This window comes from Semicossyphus pulcher, unplaced genomic scaffold, assembly GCF_022749685.1.
Source record: "Semicossyphus pulcher isolate SPU_LCO1_2020_fin unplaced genomic scaffold, fSemPul1.0.p SCAF_4, whole genome shotgun sequence".
NCBI classification, from domain to species: domain Eukaryota; kingdom Metazoa; phylum Chordata; class Actinopteri; order Labriformes; family Labridae; genus Semicossyphus; species Semicossyphus pulcher.
Window position 1 is genome coordinate 1,336,557 of NW_027211715.1, and position 16,409 is coordinate 1,352,965.

General features: G+C 48.4%; 2 protein-coding genes across 3 annotated transcripts in view; one reads left to right on the top strand and one right to left on the bottom strand.

Annotated features, from left to right (window-relative positions):
- The window catches only part of usp24 (ubiquitin specific peptidase 24), a 37,782-nt gene extending 29,468 nt beyond the window's left edge, over positions 1–8,314 (top strand). For both annotated transcript variants that reach the window (XM_069679565.1, XM_069679566.1), the window contains exons 53-67: positions 78–173; positions 311–414; positions 508–621; positions 2,658–2,865; positions 2,946–3,035; positions 3,683–3,785; positions 3,880–3,998; positions 4,133–4,246; positions 4,333–4,398; positions 4,490–4,556; positions 4,668–4,746; positions 4,836–4,911; positions 5,157–5,243; positions 5,604–5,714; positions 6,012–8,314. In XM_069679565.1, coding sequence (XP_069535666.1) covers positions 78–173; positions 311–414; positions 508–621; positions 2,658–2,865; positions 2,946–3,035; positions 3,683–3,785; positions 3,880–3,998; positions 4,133–4,246; positions 4,333–4,398; positions 4,490–4,556; positions 4,668–4,746; positions 4,836–4,911; positions 5,157–5,243; positions 5,604–5,714; positions 6,012–6,074 — 1,497 coding nt within the window. In that variant the 3' untranslated portion in view covers positions 6,075–8,314. The remainder of the gene's footprint in view (positions 1–77; positions 174–310; positions 415–507; positions 622–2,657; positions 2,866–2,945; positions 3,036–3,682; positions 3,786–3,879; positions 3,999–4,132; positions 4,247–4,332; positions 4,399–4,489; positions 4,557–4,667; positions 4,747–4,835; positions 4,912–5,156; positions 5,244–5,603; positions 5,715–6,011) is intronic.
- Positions 8,315–9,700: 1,386 nt separating this feature from the next.
- On the bottom strand, positions 9,701–16,019 carry pcsk9 (proprotein convertase subtilisin/kexin type 9). Its single transcript, XM_069679990.1, has 11 exons — positions 15,963–16,019; positions 15,406–15,538; positions 15,186–15,319; positions 13,890–14,031; positions 13,407–13,603; positions 13,143–13,326; positions 12,820–12,990; positions 12,012–12,160; positions 11,761–11,926; positions 10,406–10,572; positions 9,701–10,186 (listed from the first exon to the last, which is right to left on the bottom strand). The coding sequence occupies exons 1-11, from the start codon at positions 15,984–15,986 to the stop codon at positions 9,968–9,970; spliced, it is 1,686 nt and encodes a 561-aa protein (XP_069536091.1). The 5' UTR covers positions 15,987–16,019; the 3' UTR covers positions 9,701–9,967.
- Between the last annotated feature and the right edge of the window lie 390 nt (positions 16,020–16,409).

The window sequence follows — 16,409 nt, forward strand, 5'->3', positions numbered from 1 at the left end:
CATTAGTTCTGTTAGTGACAGAAGGAGAAGCAGCTGGAACGTTCCGGTCCATCTCACCTCTCTGTGTGTTTGTGCAGATGGTGAGAGACGAGAATCTGAAGTTCATGAGGAACAGAGACGTCTACAACAGCGACTACTTCAACTTCACCCTCTCGCTGGCCTCCGTCAACGCTGTACGTGCCTCTGCTGTCTGACCCTGAGAGCCGCACGGGAAATACAGTCACCATTTAATCCTGAATGTTTCTCTCAGCTTCAGGAAGTACATGTTGTCTTCTACACTCGCATCATTTGTTTCACGTGTGTGTTTCAGACGAAGCTGAAGCATCCGGACTACCAGCCGATGGCCAAAGAGAGTCTGCAGCTGGCCGTCCACTTCCTGCTTCACACCTACCTGCACACCAAAAAGAAACTCCGGTATGTCCACACATGCATCCGAACACCCGTCTGTAATGAACATCCCTCCTCAGCAGCAGTGTCACGTTAGCTTTACGTCTGCTCCTCCTGCAGGGTGGACACGGAGGAGTGGATGGCCACGGTGGAGGTGCTGCTGACGAAGAGCAGCGAGGCGTGTCAGTGGATGGTTCAGTACCTGGTCGGACAGGAGGGGAGAGAGATGACACGGTGAGTGCTGATTGGTCAACAGTCGAGCTGCGACCACTTATTGATCAGTTCTCAAGTCTTTAGATGAATGACCAGCTGTTTTTATAGATTGTTTAAATTCTGCTCATGAAACCTGAAATGTCTTTGGGTCATGGGTCAGGGTTGTTTTTTGTTTTGTTTTTAATGATGAGCAGCGGGGGTAAAGAAATTGTAGATTGTAGTCTTTGCAGGTGAATGATTTTCCGGGTTGTCTGATATGAAGCTTAGAGTGTAACATGTGACTGAATACTCTCTCTGTGCAGCCCTGATGGGTGGACTGTCTGTTTGTAGCCTGGGTTTGATCACTGCAGCACGTCTGTAGCTGTCCTCCTGATATGTGACACTGCAGACTTGGCAGCTCGCAGCACTTTCTAATCAATACACGCTGACCTCTCTGAGCGAGGTCAAATAATCCCCCCAGCCTCTGAAACTTCACTCTGTCTTGCAGGGTTCATACAAGGTCTTGGAAAATGCTGAATGTTAACTGTTGTATCTGAAAGAATCTGTTTATAAAGCTTTTTGTCATCATAGAAGAAGAGGGATACTAGGTGCTCACAGTAGCAGGTTGTTAAACTCCAGGTGAAAAGTTAACTGTCGAAGGAGGGAAGCCACCGAGACAAGGATTTACTTTAAAATGCCTTAAAGATCAATATTAGAGTCATGACTCGTCCTAGCCTCGCCCTGAGGAAGACATTTACTCCTGTAATAGTGCCCTGATTTAATAAAGGCATTGTAAACTAAATCCTTGTCTCGGTGCGAGTGTGACTGAAGCCCAGTGGCTTCCCTCCTTCGACAGTTTATTTTCATCATATTGTGGCGTTTCATCCACACAATCAGTCATTTAAACCGCAAAGCTTTTAATATTTGAAAAGAAATCATGTCGTCTTGTTTGTTTGTGGTCTCCTGCATGTGAGGCTGTTGTTTAAAAAGCTGGCTAACAGAAATATAGGGAGTTGGCTTCAGAGAGGAACGCCAGAAAGGAAGGTCTGCACTTCCTGTTCATTCATTTCTGTTGGTTGAAAGGAATTATGTGACCTTTAGTTTTAGCAGTTGCATTGTTGGATTTGTGTTGCATTTATGGTTCCTTAAAAGTGCTTAAATGTTACTCTTAAAAGGCTAAAGCTAATGCTCACACACAATGTGGAGTTCAATATATCTTGCACAAGGACACTCAAGACGTGGACAGGACAATCAAAGAGCCCATCTTCCTATTATTGGACGACTGCTCTTTCTCCAGAGCCATGGCCTTTTTTTTTACTTTATAATTATAGAAATAATTTAAGAACTGCAGGATAATCCTATAAAACAGGTGTGCAACAGGTGAGCTAAATCTCATACATGCTAACTGTATTCAAATCTTCGTTAAACAATGTTTAGCATAAAATCAGTGATAAATCTTCCTCACCTCTTTCCACGGTAACCTCAGGATCCAGAGACACACAGGAGTCAGATCCTGGAGTCAGATCCTGGAGTTAAACTGCTCTGCTGTCTCCACCCTGAAGCTTCGGGATATAATGAAGTCCCTTGTTGTTCGAAATGTCCAGGGCTGAATGCTCAGCAGACCAGAGGAGATCTTTAGCCTCTTCGGGGACTAGATTTTAATAAAAGTAGCAGAGGTCTCTCGGGTGTGATCCTCAGCAGTCTCAGTGCTGAAGCTGGAGGCCAGAGACCAGGCGGCTTCTTCTTCATGTGTCCGTGCTCCTGTCAAACTCGGTGGAACAAGCAGAAGGAAGCTCCTACATGGCTCCAAACAATCCTGTGTATGTTAGAGTGTTCTTTGTTAAGGCATCAGGTGATCAGATGCTTCTCGGACATGATTGGTTGTCAAGCGTCGGATGTGTTGATGCATCCCAGCCCACTTCACAGAGGGGACATTCACATGTGTGTCTCACAGCCACCAGCTCGTTAGGAAAGCATGCTGGGGTCTTTTAACTTCATCAATGTGTTAGATTCAGACGAGTGTTTCCTGCTCCTTATTTGAAACCCTGATATTGATCCTCACGGTGTCTCCTGCTCAGGGTCTGTCTCCTGGAGTGCAGTGTGAGGGAGGTGCGTGTGGTGGTCGCCTCCATCCTTGAGAAGACTCTGGAGAGCGCTCTTCACTTTGGAGACCCAGGATTGGACGGCCTGACCGACGCCCTGCTCTCCTTACTGGACAAAGACGTTCCTGAGAATGTGAAGAACTGCGCGCAGTACTTCGGCCTCTTCAGCAACTTCACTCAGAGGGTAATAAAAACAACAACAGGTACATCATACATTATACAAACAGGAGATGAAGTGTGTGATCTTTGTGTCATCTCTCTCAGGGATGCGGTCCTTGTCAGCTGTTGTTGAAACACTCGGCTTACCGTCGGATGCTCATCTTCCTGTTAGGACCAAACAGGCAAAACAACCAGGTAGAGCTGCACACTGTGCACGGTTTAGAAGCCTGTTTTGATTCAACACACACTGAGATTTTCAACATGTACACTCTTTCACTCAGGAACGTTCAGACTTTCATTCAAAGTTTGAACCCATTGTATCTCACCAATCAACAGACAGCAAATACACCTGTTCAAAGTGTGTACTGACACTGACAGGCTCAGATTGTTATTCTAAGTGTGTGACAACATGACAGAAAGGATCCCTACAGAGATAGACCTTTTTGTTACAGAGGAAGATGATTGTTTTAACCACACACAGACGTTACATCGCTCTCTGCACACACACCAGACTCCATTCATAAAAACACTGATTTTACTTCACAGAACACAGGAGCTGCTGGGCTACGTAATGTTGTCACACACTTAGAATAATAATCTGAGCCTGTCAGTGGAAACAACAAGAACTTTTAGTGGACGACCTTTGACCCATCAAGGATTATGTTGCAGCCATCACAGCCTGTTTCACTGCTGCAGGATGAACACATCTACTGGAGACACTCACACTCTTTTTACCTTTTCATTATTTAGACCCTTAAATATATTTTTAAAAAGAGCCCTGCTTTAGAAATACCAGAATCTACCTCTATCTGCCTAATCTGTTGCTCTTTGTAACTCTTCAGAACCGGCGGTGGAGTCCAGCTCAGGCTCGGGAGTTCCTCCACCTGCACAGCACCCTCGCCCTCATCACGCTGCACTCTGACCTCAACCCCCAGCGGACGCAGGGTGAGACTCTCACATTGAACGTCGACTGTTGATGTTTGTTCACAGTCCGTCGCCCAGTCTGATCCTCTCATGTCTCACCTGTTCTCTCGCTCAGCTCCAGGAGGGTCTAAACTGCGTGTGAGCTGCGTCCCGTCCTCCAGCCCGCTCCTCCCGCTCCACTCAGACATCATGGCCTCACTCTTCACTCCAGAGGGGCAGCCTTACCTGTTAGAGGTGAGTTTCTTTCTTGAAACACTGAAAGATACAACAATTATAATTTTTATAAAGAGACAGAAAAGAAGCAGACAAAATGAAGATGTGTTTATCCGGCTCAGAGCATCTTTGACGGATCCGTGTTTCTCCTCCAGGTGATGTTTGCGATGCGTGAGCTGTCAGGTCCTCTGTCTCTGCTGATCGAGATGGTGACCTACATCTCCTACTGTAACGAGCCCTTCTCTCTGGGTGTGCTGCAGCTGCTCAAGGTGAGAAAGATTCAGAGCTGACAGACATTAAGTCTTTAATGACTCTGCTTTGTGTTGACTTGTTGGAATGACTCTGTCTGTCTTAGACCCAGCTGGAGTCTGCGCCTCCTCATGAGCTGAAGAACGTTTTTCAGATGCTGCAGGAGCTTCTGGTGAGAGACAGGCATCAGGCCGATCCAACACTTCCTACATCATATCATTGCTGCGATCAGGTTTGCTAACATGAAGGATCTTTTCCACCAGGTCATGGAGGATCCTCTGCAGGCCCAGAGACTCAAGTACGCCTTTGAGTCAGAGAAAGGCCTTTTAGGTGCGTCCACCTGTTGTTGTCTTTCTGTTTTTAAGGTCATGCTTTACCTTCTTTACACGGTTGGTGGACTCATGTTTCACTTGTATTAAATGGATTTATTGATCCTCTCAGCTTTGATGCATCAGAGCAACAACGTGGACAGCCGACGATGCTACCAGTGTGTCAAGTTCCTGGTCACTCTGGCCCAGAAGTGAGTACATCCTCAGGAGGATCCTAGTCTCTCCAGGCTGAGCTCGACTGTATGTGAGTGATTCTGAACCTGCTGATGTTTCCCACCAGGTGTGCTCCCGCCAAGGATTACTTTAAGGACCTGTCTGGTCACTGGAGCTGGGCGGTGCAGTGGCTGCAGAAAAAGGCAAGTATCGCTGCATTCAGATGTAGTATTTTTAGGCCTTTTTTACGTCATCAGAGGGAGTAGAGAAGGAAACAAAGATCTGCAGCCTGAAGGGAGGAAGTACCCAACCGTCTGCATCATGAACGTAACTGTTCACATATGCACTACGCATGTGACTGGAGGGTACCTCTAGAGGGCGCACCAGAGAGCGCAGGCTGTTTATCTTGTGTGTTCATGTTTCTGCATCATGTTTCTGCTTCCTTCAGATGACAGAACATTACTGGACTCCACAGAGCAACGTCTCCAACGAGACGTCCACCAACAAAACCTTCCAGAGGACTATCTCTGCACAGGTACACACACACACACACACACACACACACACACACACACTGCATATTGGCAGGATTTTACCCCCCAGAGTCACGTGGACTTGATGTTTATTTTCAATTGGGAACGAAAGCTGATTCAGGTTCTCTGAAGGTTCTACTGCATGCAACAACCTACAGACTGATGTTAAACATCTATTTAAAATGTACTGAGGCTGTAAGTGTTTATCTGATCATTTTCTTTAATCTGCTCTTTGTGTTGTTACTTGTTAAAACGCAGCTGTTCCAGGTCTCTTGTAAATCTCTCTGGTTTTAATGGGACATTAAAGGTGAAAATGACTAATTAAATAAATAAAATGTCTCTTCTGTTCTTCGTCGCTGCAGGACACGTTGGCGTACGCCACGGCGCTGTTGAACGAGAAGGAGCAGTCGGGCAGCAGTAACGGTTCTGACGGCAGCCCGGCCAATGAGAACGCAGACCGCAGCCTCCGCCAGGTAGCACGCAGCTTTGATCACACTAACCGCTCAGCTCAGCGGGCTTCCTGCATGACTCAGCTCACGCCCGCTTCACACAGCTCAGCAGGAGAAAGGAGCAGAAATGGAGCGTGTCAGTCAGAGGCTGTAGAGGCAGATTGTTCCGCCCACGTTGTTATTAGCAGCTCCATTTTTCTCTGAGTCTGACAGGAAGCCCACACAACAGAGGAAATAATCCCCCTGTCACTGCTGAGCACATTTATATCTCACTGCTTTCCTCTGCTCTTATAATAAATGTCCCCTCTGTCCCTCTCCCAGGGCTCCGAGTCTCCCATGATGCTCGGCGACTCAAAGAGCGATCTAGAAGACGTCGACCCGTAGCTCCTCCACCCGGCAGGATCCCTCCGCAGGAGAGGCGGCTCAGCTCCGGGCAGCCGACCGAAAGGGCTGCACTTTGCCTCTGATTGGTCGGGACATTTAGGACTCCACAGCAAGCCAATCAGAACACATATTCTCTGGGTCGCTACGGCAGCGAAGGAGCTATGAATAAATCATGAATTACTTCCTTTCAGAGCAGCCGAGGCGATGATGGAGGTGCATTATCATTAAGGGCAGCAGAGTGGATCGTGGAGGGACGTGCAGAAACCTTCCACGCTCACTTTGATTCATTCGTTCAGTCCGAATGACGGCGAGCGGGAGGACGGCTTCGGGTTGTGTTTTAACAATGTTCTGCTCATATTTGCCGATGTATCTACAGACATATTGTAAAGATTTGTTCCATAGGTGTAATTTCCAGTGTAAGATAATATTTTAAAGTTCTCTTCCTCCTCACAGCCGTGCAAATAGCTAAAAGGTCACGTTAGCCGCTCTAGAGGAACTCGCAGACACACACACACACACACACACACACACACACGAACGAGCGTGCACCTGTACAGGAACACCTCCACACTTAGAGCACTCGGGAGGGGGCGGGGTTTAGTATGCACTTTATAGTCCAGCCCAGTCCAGTGTGACGTACAGCGGTTCCTCTAGAGCCTCCACGCGACCCTCCTTGCTTTTAACAACTTATGATTTCAGTGCCACTTATGCAGACGCCTGTGACCTTTGACCCTGGTGACCTCAGTGTAGCCACAAGGGACGCAGCACAGGGCCGGACACAGGACCCGGCTCTGTGCAGATATGAAACAAGCAGTGCCATCGTCAGCGCTCTCCCTCTCCTCCTTCTCCTCCTCCTCCTTCTTCTTTTTCTTCTTCTTCGTCGTCTTCTTCGTCTCCTCCCTGGATTTTATTCTCTTCATCTTCGTCTTTTTCTTTCTCTGACTCTGGATGGATTGACTCTCGGAGAGGAAGTTTAACGCCTTATGCAAGAAAAGCTGATCTGGAAGCGCACAGATCAGCCGTGGAGGCCGTCAGTGCCGACTGAGGGGAGCTCAGGAGCAAGTTTTATTTTTAGGTGCCAAGGTTACACACGCACACACGCACACACACTAAGAAAAAAACACTACAATAGAAGGTGTGTAAATCATGCAAATGTGTGTCACTCATTCACAAAGAACAGGTCGTCCTCGCCTCACTGTTACCTCCGCTTTATCAGGTTTGACTTTGTTTGCTTTGCCTTTTTGTTTTGCTTGTGTCTACCTTCTGGAACACACACAGAGGAGCTCAACCCAAATGTAGCTCTAGTTTCATACCACAACAGCGTGCACCCATCGTCCCTAAACCCCCCTCCCCCCTCCAGAATCATCGGGAGACTTGAAGTGCCTTAACCTCCCGTTCCCACCTCGCTGTAGGAGAGCGACAGGGCTTCTTCATCCCCATCACACCCCGAATAAGACAGGGAAACTGTCCTCTGTGTGTCGTGTCAAAGACGTGTAGGAATGTATCTGTTGGTTGTTGACTCTGTGTGTATGGGGGAGGGGGGGTGGGGGGTGTTTAGGTGGTTTTGGTGACGGTAAAATGCTGCTTCTTTTCACTCTGCTCGCTCCAGCAGAGACACTTTGTAGATTTATGCTAGGTAGCGTAAAGGAAGCCACACGCTCACTCTGCAGACAGGCTAGCTTAGCATATTAGCATATTAGCTCTCAGCTTTAACAGGTAAATGTTTACAGTGTGAGGACCTACAGAAGCGATCATGCTGAACGGTTTTCTGTTGGGAGATAAAAGTCGCTGAGGCTCGTCTGCGTCCTCAGAGCCTGAGAGGAGGGAAGACACTGTTTCAGCCCCCCCTCCCATACACAGCCCCCCCCACACACACACACACACACACAGCCAGTCCTCCTCTGTCTGATGTGGGTGTTGGGTGTTGCGTCGTGCTCTCCGGCACATTTGCATGTTTGGCAGAAAGTGGTGAACTTTGTCTTTTCTGTGTGGCAGAGAAAAAAAAGAACCCCCCCCGCGGTGTTTGTTTGCTGTGTAGTGTGGTCATTAGCACTTACTGCCCCCCCCCGCCCGCCCCCCCTGTGGCTGTCTGATGGAGCTGCATGCAGTCTGTGCCAAGAGATTCACGGCCACACGAGCGTTCAGCCCAGAGTCTCTCCTCACCGCTTCATCACCACGACGACTTCCACAAGAAGAAGAAAAGTTCAGACTTTATTTTAATCCTGGGATGCAGGGAGGGAGGGGGCGTGTGCGTGGGGGTGGGGGTGGGGTGAGGGTGGGGGGTGGCATCTGTACGGGTTTTTACTGTCATTCAATTTTGGAAATTCACTTCTGCCATCGCAGGATTCTGTAATGCATGTTAAAACTCCGTTTTAATTTGTACATCAGAGTTTGATTAAGGGGACATTTGATATAAAATAAACTGGAATGCGCAACCTTTTGTAAACAGTGTTTTCATGTGTGGTTACGCGTTACTGAACACTACATTTACATTTACACCTTTTCTGTATATTTCTCTTTATGTGACAACAAACTGGTGACAGAGGGGAACATGTGGCAGGTGTGAATGTTAGAAGGGTTTGGCTTTGTTCCATTTAGCTGCAGCATTTTCAATGTGGGCTGCGCGATGGTGCAGTGGTTAGCCTAACAGCTAGAAGGTTCCTGGTTCGAGTCCCAGTTCAGACGTAGTGGGCTTTTCTGTGTGGAGTTTGCATGTGTGGGTTCCCTCCGCCGGCTTCCTCCCACAGTCCAAAGATGTGCTCGTTAGGTTCACTGGTGACTCTGTAGCTGTTTTCCCACCGGTCAAAAAACCCGCCAACACCCGGCTTTTTTGCTGAGTGGGAAAGGTTCCAATCTGCGTTCAGACCCGGGTCACATGACTCTGCAGTAGACCTGGGTAATTATCGCCTGTGACGACACACTAATCTCCGCCCCCTTTCCGGCGCGATGCGATGCTCCGTCGGTAACTTCTGCGACTCCTCGTCATCTCGGCTACAAACTCCGCCCGTCTCCGTCCGAGCAGCGCTCGAACATCGCTCCAAGTTTGTCGCGCAGAATTTAATAAACAGACTGAATGAGTAACAGATACAATAAAGACCTAACCACCGTAACATCTTCACTGGTTACTAACCCTGTCTCAGGCGCGTTTGTGACGTCAGACGGTGACGCAGCAGAAAAGAGACCGACAGGAGGATACTTCACTGGCAATGGGAAAAGAGACAATCAGCATCTATAAGCGGGTCTTCCCGGGTCTGAAAAACCTGCGTCAACGCGCTAATTTTGGTAGGAAAGGGGTATATGTGTCAGCCCTGTGATTGACAGGTGACCTGTCCAGGTGTAACCCCGCCTCTCACCCAATGACAGCTGGGATAGGCTCCAGTGTAAAGGAAAGAATAAATCCAAAGGTGAACAATAAAGTCGGCTGTTTTTTGTGCACCTGCAGTTACAGACTTCATGCAGTCAGCAGGTAACAGGTTCATCAGTCAGGCTGATTACCTGCTGTGCTTCCTCACCTACAGTCTGAACTGAAGACACTCTGCCACACACACACGCACACACACTCAGAGGACCTTACGTGAGCTGTGTGTTAAAACAAAAACACACATCTCAGATATATTTCCTAAAATCGTTTTATATTTATGTGGTTAAAGATACAAAAATATCTGGTTACATTTTACAAACTGTGGTTTAAAAACGAGACAGTAGCTACGAGATGAGGCAATGATAGTGTGTGTGTGTGTGTGTGTGTGTGTGCGTGCGTGCATGTGTGTGCATGTGCGTGTGTGTGCGTGCGTGCGTGTGGACCTACATTAGAAACACCTTAACAGAAGCTCACTGTCACTGATTAAAGACAAACACAACATCAGACAGGTGTGCATCAGAGACTCATCAGATCACTGAGGAGCGTCTGCGCTCTGCTCGGCTGGTCTGACCCGACAGCAGACAGCGATACCTGCTGCTCCTCCTGCTCCTCCTGCTGCTCCTGCTGTCCCACCTGTGGCGCCTCTGACACGGCAGCTGTTGCCCTCAGCACCTGGCTCCACGACGGCTGAGCCTGGAGAGATGGAGCTGCAGTCTGTCAGAGTCCAACCAGAGGGACAGGAGACGTCCACCTGCAGGGGGACAAGTGCTGCGTGAGAGGGTGTCACGTGATCATCAGACACATTTTTATTTTAACAGGAAGTGAATGCATAAAATGTTTGAGCTCTTCTGAAGGGTTTCTATCTTTGACTGTATATAAAGATGGCCGACGTGTCTCCGCCTCCTCTCATGGTCCAAAAGTGAAGCCTAAACATCTGAGCAGCAGTGGAGGACCTCTGTCACATGTTTACCTCATCCTCATCCACTGATGAGTTCTCCAACAGGTGACACTCCAGAGACGGGGCGTGGCAGCACACGGCGTGAGACATCACCCCAGCTTTCACGACGCAGCGTCTCTGATTGCCGTGATGAGGGCGAGAGGCGGACCAGACGTCGGTGGTGGAGCGAGACGAGCAGCCTGCGGAGAGACGAGATGAAATCACCTCAGACAGCAAACAGCAGGAAACTGTGTGTGTGTGTGTGTGTGTGTGTGTGTGTGTGTGTCTGTCTGTGTGTCTGTCTGTGTGTCTGTGTGTGTGTGTGTGTCTGTGTGTGTGTGTGTGTGTGTGTGTGTGTGTGTGTGTGTGTGTGCGCTGTATAATGTGTGTGTGTGTGTGTGTGTGTCTGTCTGTCTGTGTGTGTGTGTGTGTGTGTGTGTGTCTGTCTGTGTGTGTGTGTGTGTGCGCTGTATAATGTGTGTGCAGTGTAAAGAGCTGGTTGTTCTGAGTGGAGGAAGGTCGGAGCTCGTCTGCACACACACAGCTGGTATTTACACCGGCATGAGAACATCAGGTAGATGCCATGGTAACGAGCAGGATAAATGACCACGGTGTTCATGAGTCCACGTGAGAAGCTCACACTCAGTTACACCGAGTTTATATCAGTGATTACAGTGATGCAGCAGACAGGAGTCCTCAGCATCAACAATGAAAGATGTTTTCTTTTCTCCGATTGTTTCATTTTAAAAAAGCAACAGAAATGAAAACTTTGTATCTGTTCTTTCTTTTTGTCTCCTGCGTCGGAGTAAAAAACAGAAGGTAGTTGTGAAGTGAGGGAACTCTGCGGTCTCTGTTCACCTCTTAAAAGCAAACTTTGAATATTTGATGTCATTTTTTCTTACAGCTGATTTCTTTCTTATTGTTAAACCATTTGTGAAGCACTTTGTGGCCTTGGTCTGTAAACGCTGCTGCTCCAAAGACTCTTTACTTAATTGAATCATGTGGGAACTGTTTGGCTCTTTAAGGAGCTCTCTGAGGGTCTTTTGGGAACGGCTGCTTTAAATGATTTTTATGGCTCTGTGAAAATATAATAACAACTTTAAAGCTCATAAATCAGTTAATTCAAGTGAAAAACAGCACATCTGACCTTTTGTCCAGCCCTAATGCTAAGCTAAGTTGAGGGACAGGTCAAAGGTTGATAGTGGGGGAGAAAAGGGGGAGGACAATTATCTGTGCGCCAGATTTCTCTCCACTTAATCATTTTCTTGCAGTAAAAAAGATAGACAGTAAGACAGTTCTTAAAGCTGCATCGTGGAGAATAGAGGAGCGTCCCCTCCGTGCAGGGAGCCCGCCCCCTCCAAAGAGCTCTCATTCCCATCTCTACTCACCTGTCAGGTGGTGCTGTGGTTCCACACACTCGGCGTCCTTCCCGGGTTCAGGACTCACGTGGACCTGACACCGCAGACCGGTGATCACACAGCAGCGAGCCACAGCAAACACACCTGTACCCCCCGGACCGTTGTGGGCGACGCACTCCGTCTGCCCGCTGCTCACCTGGACGCACAGAGGGAAGCGGCTTTACACAGAGGACAGGAGATAAAAGTGTTTTAGATGATGGTGAGAGTCGGACTGAGCTCACTGTGATGGTTTCTCCTGCGTGGACGCCGTCAGGACTGAAGCTGCCGCAGCTCATCATCTCCTCCCCCCGACGACAGCGAGAGACGGCCCGGGCCGAGCTGGTGACCCCTGACCTCTCCGACCACACCGACCGACACAGGAGCTCCTCATCTAAACACAAAGGTAAGAACGCAGCGTGAGTTTGGGCATTGGCAGAGCGTAGTGGGCGGGACGGAGTGTACACCTGGATGAGGGCGTTCAGGTCGGAGCATGCGGGCGGCAGCTGTGAGCCAGTGGAGGGATATGAACAGTGTGCTGTTTTTGGTCGGTCGAAGACCTGTTGCGCTGCTGCGAATATATTTTTATTTTCATTAAATTGTATTTTTAAATTGTATCCGTTTATTTCTCCTTATTCCTTTCCACATTTTAATTTACCTATTAATTCTTACATGCAGGGGCTGCACGGGGGTGCCTTAGCTAGAAGGTTCCTGGTTCAAGTCCCAGTTCAGACGTAGTGGGTCTTTCTGTGTGGAGTCTGCATGTTCTCCCCGTGCATGCGTGGGTTCCCTCCGGGTACTCCGGCTTCCTCCCACAGACCAAACACATGCTCGTTAGGTTCAGTGGTGACTCTAAGTTGCCTGTAGCTTAAAGGTTGTCTGTCTCTGTGTGTCAGCCCTGCGATTGACCTGTCCAGATGTAACCCCGCCTCTCGCCCAATGACAGCTGGGATAGGCTCCAATCCCCCCCACGTGTGTGTGTGTGTGTGTGTGTGAAACCCTGCAGCTGAGTCCGACATGTCGCTCAGGACATGAAGGGTGATCCTCACTGACCTGTGCTGTTTGACGGAGGCATGGCTGCCACCAGGTTTGGAGTGCTGAGACGCTCTGAGTCCGACAGAGGCAGGAGGTTGATTGTGTTGCTGATGGAATCATGCAGCATCATCTGCAGGACCTGCACTGGTGAGGCGTTCTGATTGGACGACAGGATCACTGCTGCTACACCTGTACGTGTCAAACATAAATGTAAAGCACTTATATTGCACGCTAATTACGTTTTCTTTTAATCTCAGGTGTGTGTGTGCGAGTGTGTGTGCAAGTGTGTGTGTGTGTGTGCGAGTGTGTGTGTGTGTGTGTGTGCGTGTGTGTTCTCTCACCTGCAGCGTGTGCAGCAGCCTGGGACGTCCCGCTGCGGGAGGTGAAACAGGTGCTGCAGTCGCTGCTCGCGCTGACGATGTCATCTCCAGGTGCAAACAGATCAACACAGCGGCCGAAGTTAGTCCCCCCCGCCCCCTGCGACATGAGCTGGTCTGCTGAGTTCACGGCCCCCACAGTGATCACCTGCACACACAGAGGAAGTCACAGGTGAGGGTCAGGTGTGAATAGATCCGTCAGACTCTGTAGGTGGGCTGTAGAGTGACCTCAGGCTCTGACGCAGGTGAGTACAGGCAGGCGTCATCTCTGTAGTTTCCTGCAGCAGCGATGACCACGGCTCCGTTAGCCACCATGTCCCGACACGCCGCGTTCAAAGAGCGGCTGAATCCTCCGACGAAAGGAAGAAGAACGACCACAGCTTCCAGCGGACGGGCCTGAAGAGTCGCTCGGATGTACTCCAGACCTGACGGGACAGGAGAGGAAACACACCTGAGCCTTTCACTGCGTTAGCTTCTGTTTCTTTACACATTAAAACCTTCAAAGTTCAATAAGAATTTAATTGCACAGGTTTCTTTCCTGGAAGACAATTCATGTTACTCAGATGTGAATCCTCTGCACAAACTCTCAGGCTCATTTTAGTGAAGCTGAATTTAAAGGGTCGACAGAGTGGACCCGACCCACGGACAATGTTGGTTGGCATTTTGTCTGAAAAGTCTCCCGTCCACAGAACAGTTTGGTTGGAGTCGTACCTTTCAGAGCTCCTGACATGGTCCCTTTGCCCTGACAGTTCAGCACACGGACCAGATTAACACCAGCACCTCGAGCAACACCTGAGTCTGACCCGCTAACAACCCCCGCCATGTGTGTGCCGTGACTGTCACACTGGCTGGCCTGCAGAGGAGAGAGGGTGGACTTTAACTTTCAGGTAATTTCATTTATAGAACAGATGTAGCATCAACATGTTTGCAAGCACAAGGACAGATATGTGCGAGGCAGATGTGGACACAGAACACACTGAGAGTCAAATATAATTTAAAACCCAAAGTACTGCCAGCGAGCTTGTAGGTCCTGTGTGTCACTAGCGAGGAACATAACATTTAGAGAAAGCGTTTAATTTGATGCCAAATAAGTTTCCGTCCGCATGTGCAGGATGAGTCGTCACTTTCATTTTGTTTTCCAGGACATGCCACAGGTGTGAGGGGTCTGGTGGTTCCTAAAGGACTGACAGGGTCTGAGAAGTGTGACGGGCCGAGATCCTGCAGAGACCTCTAAACAATCAGCAGGACTTCGATGTGCAGAGAAAGAGCTATTACAGCCTCCTGTCTTGGACCTTGTTAATATGAATGAGTTGTAAACATGAAATAGCCTGAGGGACAAAGGGAGTTTCAGTAGTCTAGCCTGGAGGATGTAAGTGCATGAATGACTCTTTCTAGACGTGCTTGAGATAGGAAACACCCACATTTGGAGACGGTTCTGAGTTTGAAGAAGTTTGATCTCACAGTGAGACAAATGTTCCTGTTGAAACTTAAACGTGTTAAATATAACACTCAGGTTGTTGGCGTGTGGTCCGATGTAGGCGAAGAGGTGATTGTTTTCCTCATAACTAAAGGAAATAATGAGGCAACAAGTCTCAAAAAGGGTGCACAGTGGTGTATCTCTATGTTTCAGCCCTGTGATTGACAGGTGACCTGTCCAGGTGTAACCCCGCCTCTCACCCAATGACAGCTGAGATCAGCTCCAGGCCCCCGTGACCCTGAACTGGCTTTAGAGGATGGTAGATCTGAGTATCATCTGCGTAACGATGTAATGAGTTTGGATGATTCTTTCAAAAGAAGCATGAAAAGACGGAAAAGAAGAGGACCGAGAACTGAACCCTGTGGAACCCCACATTAAATAATTACAAGAGAAACACAAAAGAACCAGTGGATTCATTTGCACACTGACAAGAGTACATTAAACAGATTGACGAGTGTTAAAGTCGATTTGTTGCAATGAAAAATGTGCAAATACTGCCTGAGTGAAAGTATTTGATCTTTGTGTGTGACCTGTCTGTGAACTCTGACTCCGTCCTCATCAGGGATGTTGTTGAAGTCTGTGACGAGCACTCGTCCCTCCACCTCTCTGTGAGAACTCTGAACGCTGCCGTCCATCAGATACACCACCGCCCCCCCTCCATCGTCTGCGGAGGACGAGAGAGTGTGGATGTGACAAATAAGACCTTTAACTGTGTGAGATAGACAGAGAGATAGAGAGAGACGCTCTTACTGGGTGGCTTGTAGGTTCCGTTTTCAGAGGTGCCACCACGCGGTTGCAGTAACCTCTGGAGGTTCCAGGGGGCGCTCTGAGCAAAGATTGATGAGTCCTCCTCGATGTAGTGGACATGAGGGAGCCTCACCGCCTGCAACGTACACAAGACAGGATCTAAAACAGGCGGCGCAGGAAGATTATGTGACCCCCATGATTTGCGTTTCATTCTCATTAAAATCACCGCAAATCTTATTTACTGGCCGAGATCAAACATTAGTTACTCTAGATCAAGCCCCAACACTTCATAGAGTTGTTACGTTTGTTTGGCATGTAAAGTGAAGGTCCTTGCTATTTAGTGATAAATAAACTCATCAAATCCACTTAAAGATGGAAACAAGTAAACATGAAAACGTCCAAAGGGACGAATGCTTCCAAGATAAATATTTTAATGAGGGAAAAAATGGAAATAGATACATATTAAAAGAATTTCTTTCTGGTCATTTAGTCGTCACATTGACAAGAAGTTAACCCACAGCTTTATACACCACCACATGTTTTACAGGTGAGTCAGTTACCAGGTGAAGGACGTCGCTGCTCATCTTGACCAGGAAGCCGTGCAGAGCGCCAGAGTACGTCTGCAGGATCTCCAGCAGGTAGCCTCTCCGGGCTGCTTTGGCTCTCAGCCTCCTGATGGTCCGCTGCACCTGAGTCTCGTGGGTCCCCTGACCCAGGATGACCAGGTACTGACCGGGCATGCGCCAAGTGGCCTGGAGAACAGGCACAGAGAAGATGAGATCACAGGTGGTCTGTAGATCAATCATTTATTTTATGCACCTGCTCTTATTGATCCGTATTAATAATTTTGCACAAGTAAAAATAAATTTGGTATTTCCAGGTTAATATTTGTAAATAGTGTGTATCCTTTCCTCTCCTCTCTCCTCCTCTCCTCTCCTCCTCTGAGCACACACTTTTCTTTTAGCTGAAACCTCTCAGCACAGATTGTACCAAAGATTAATTCACCA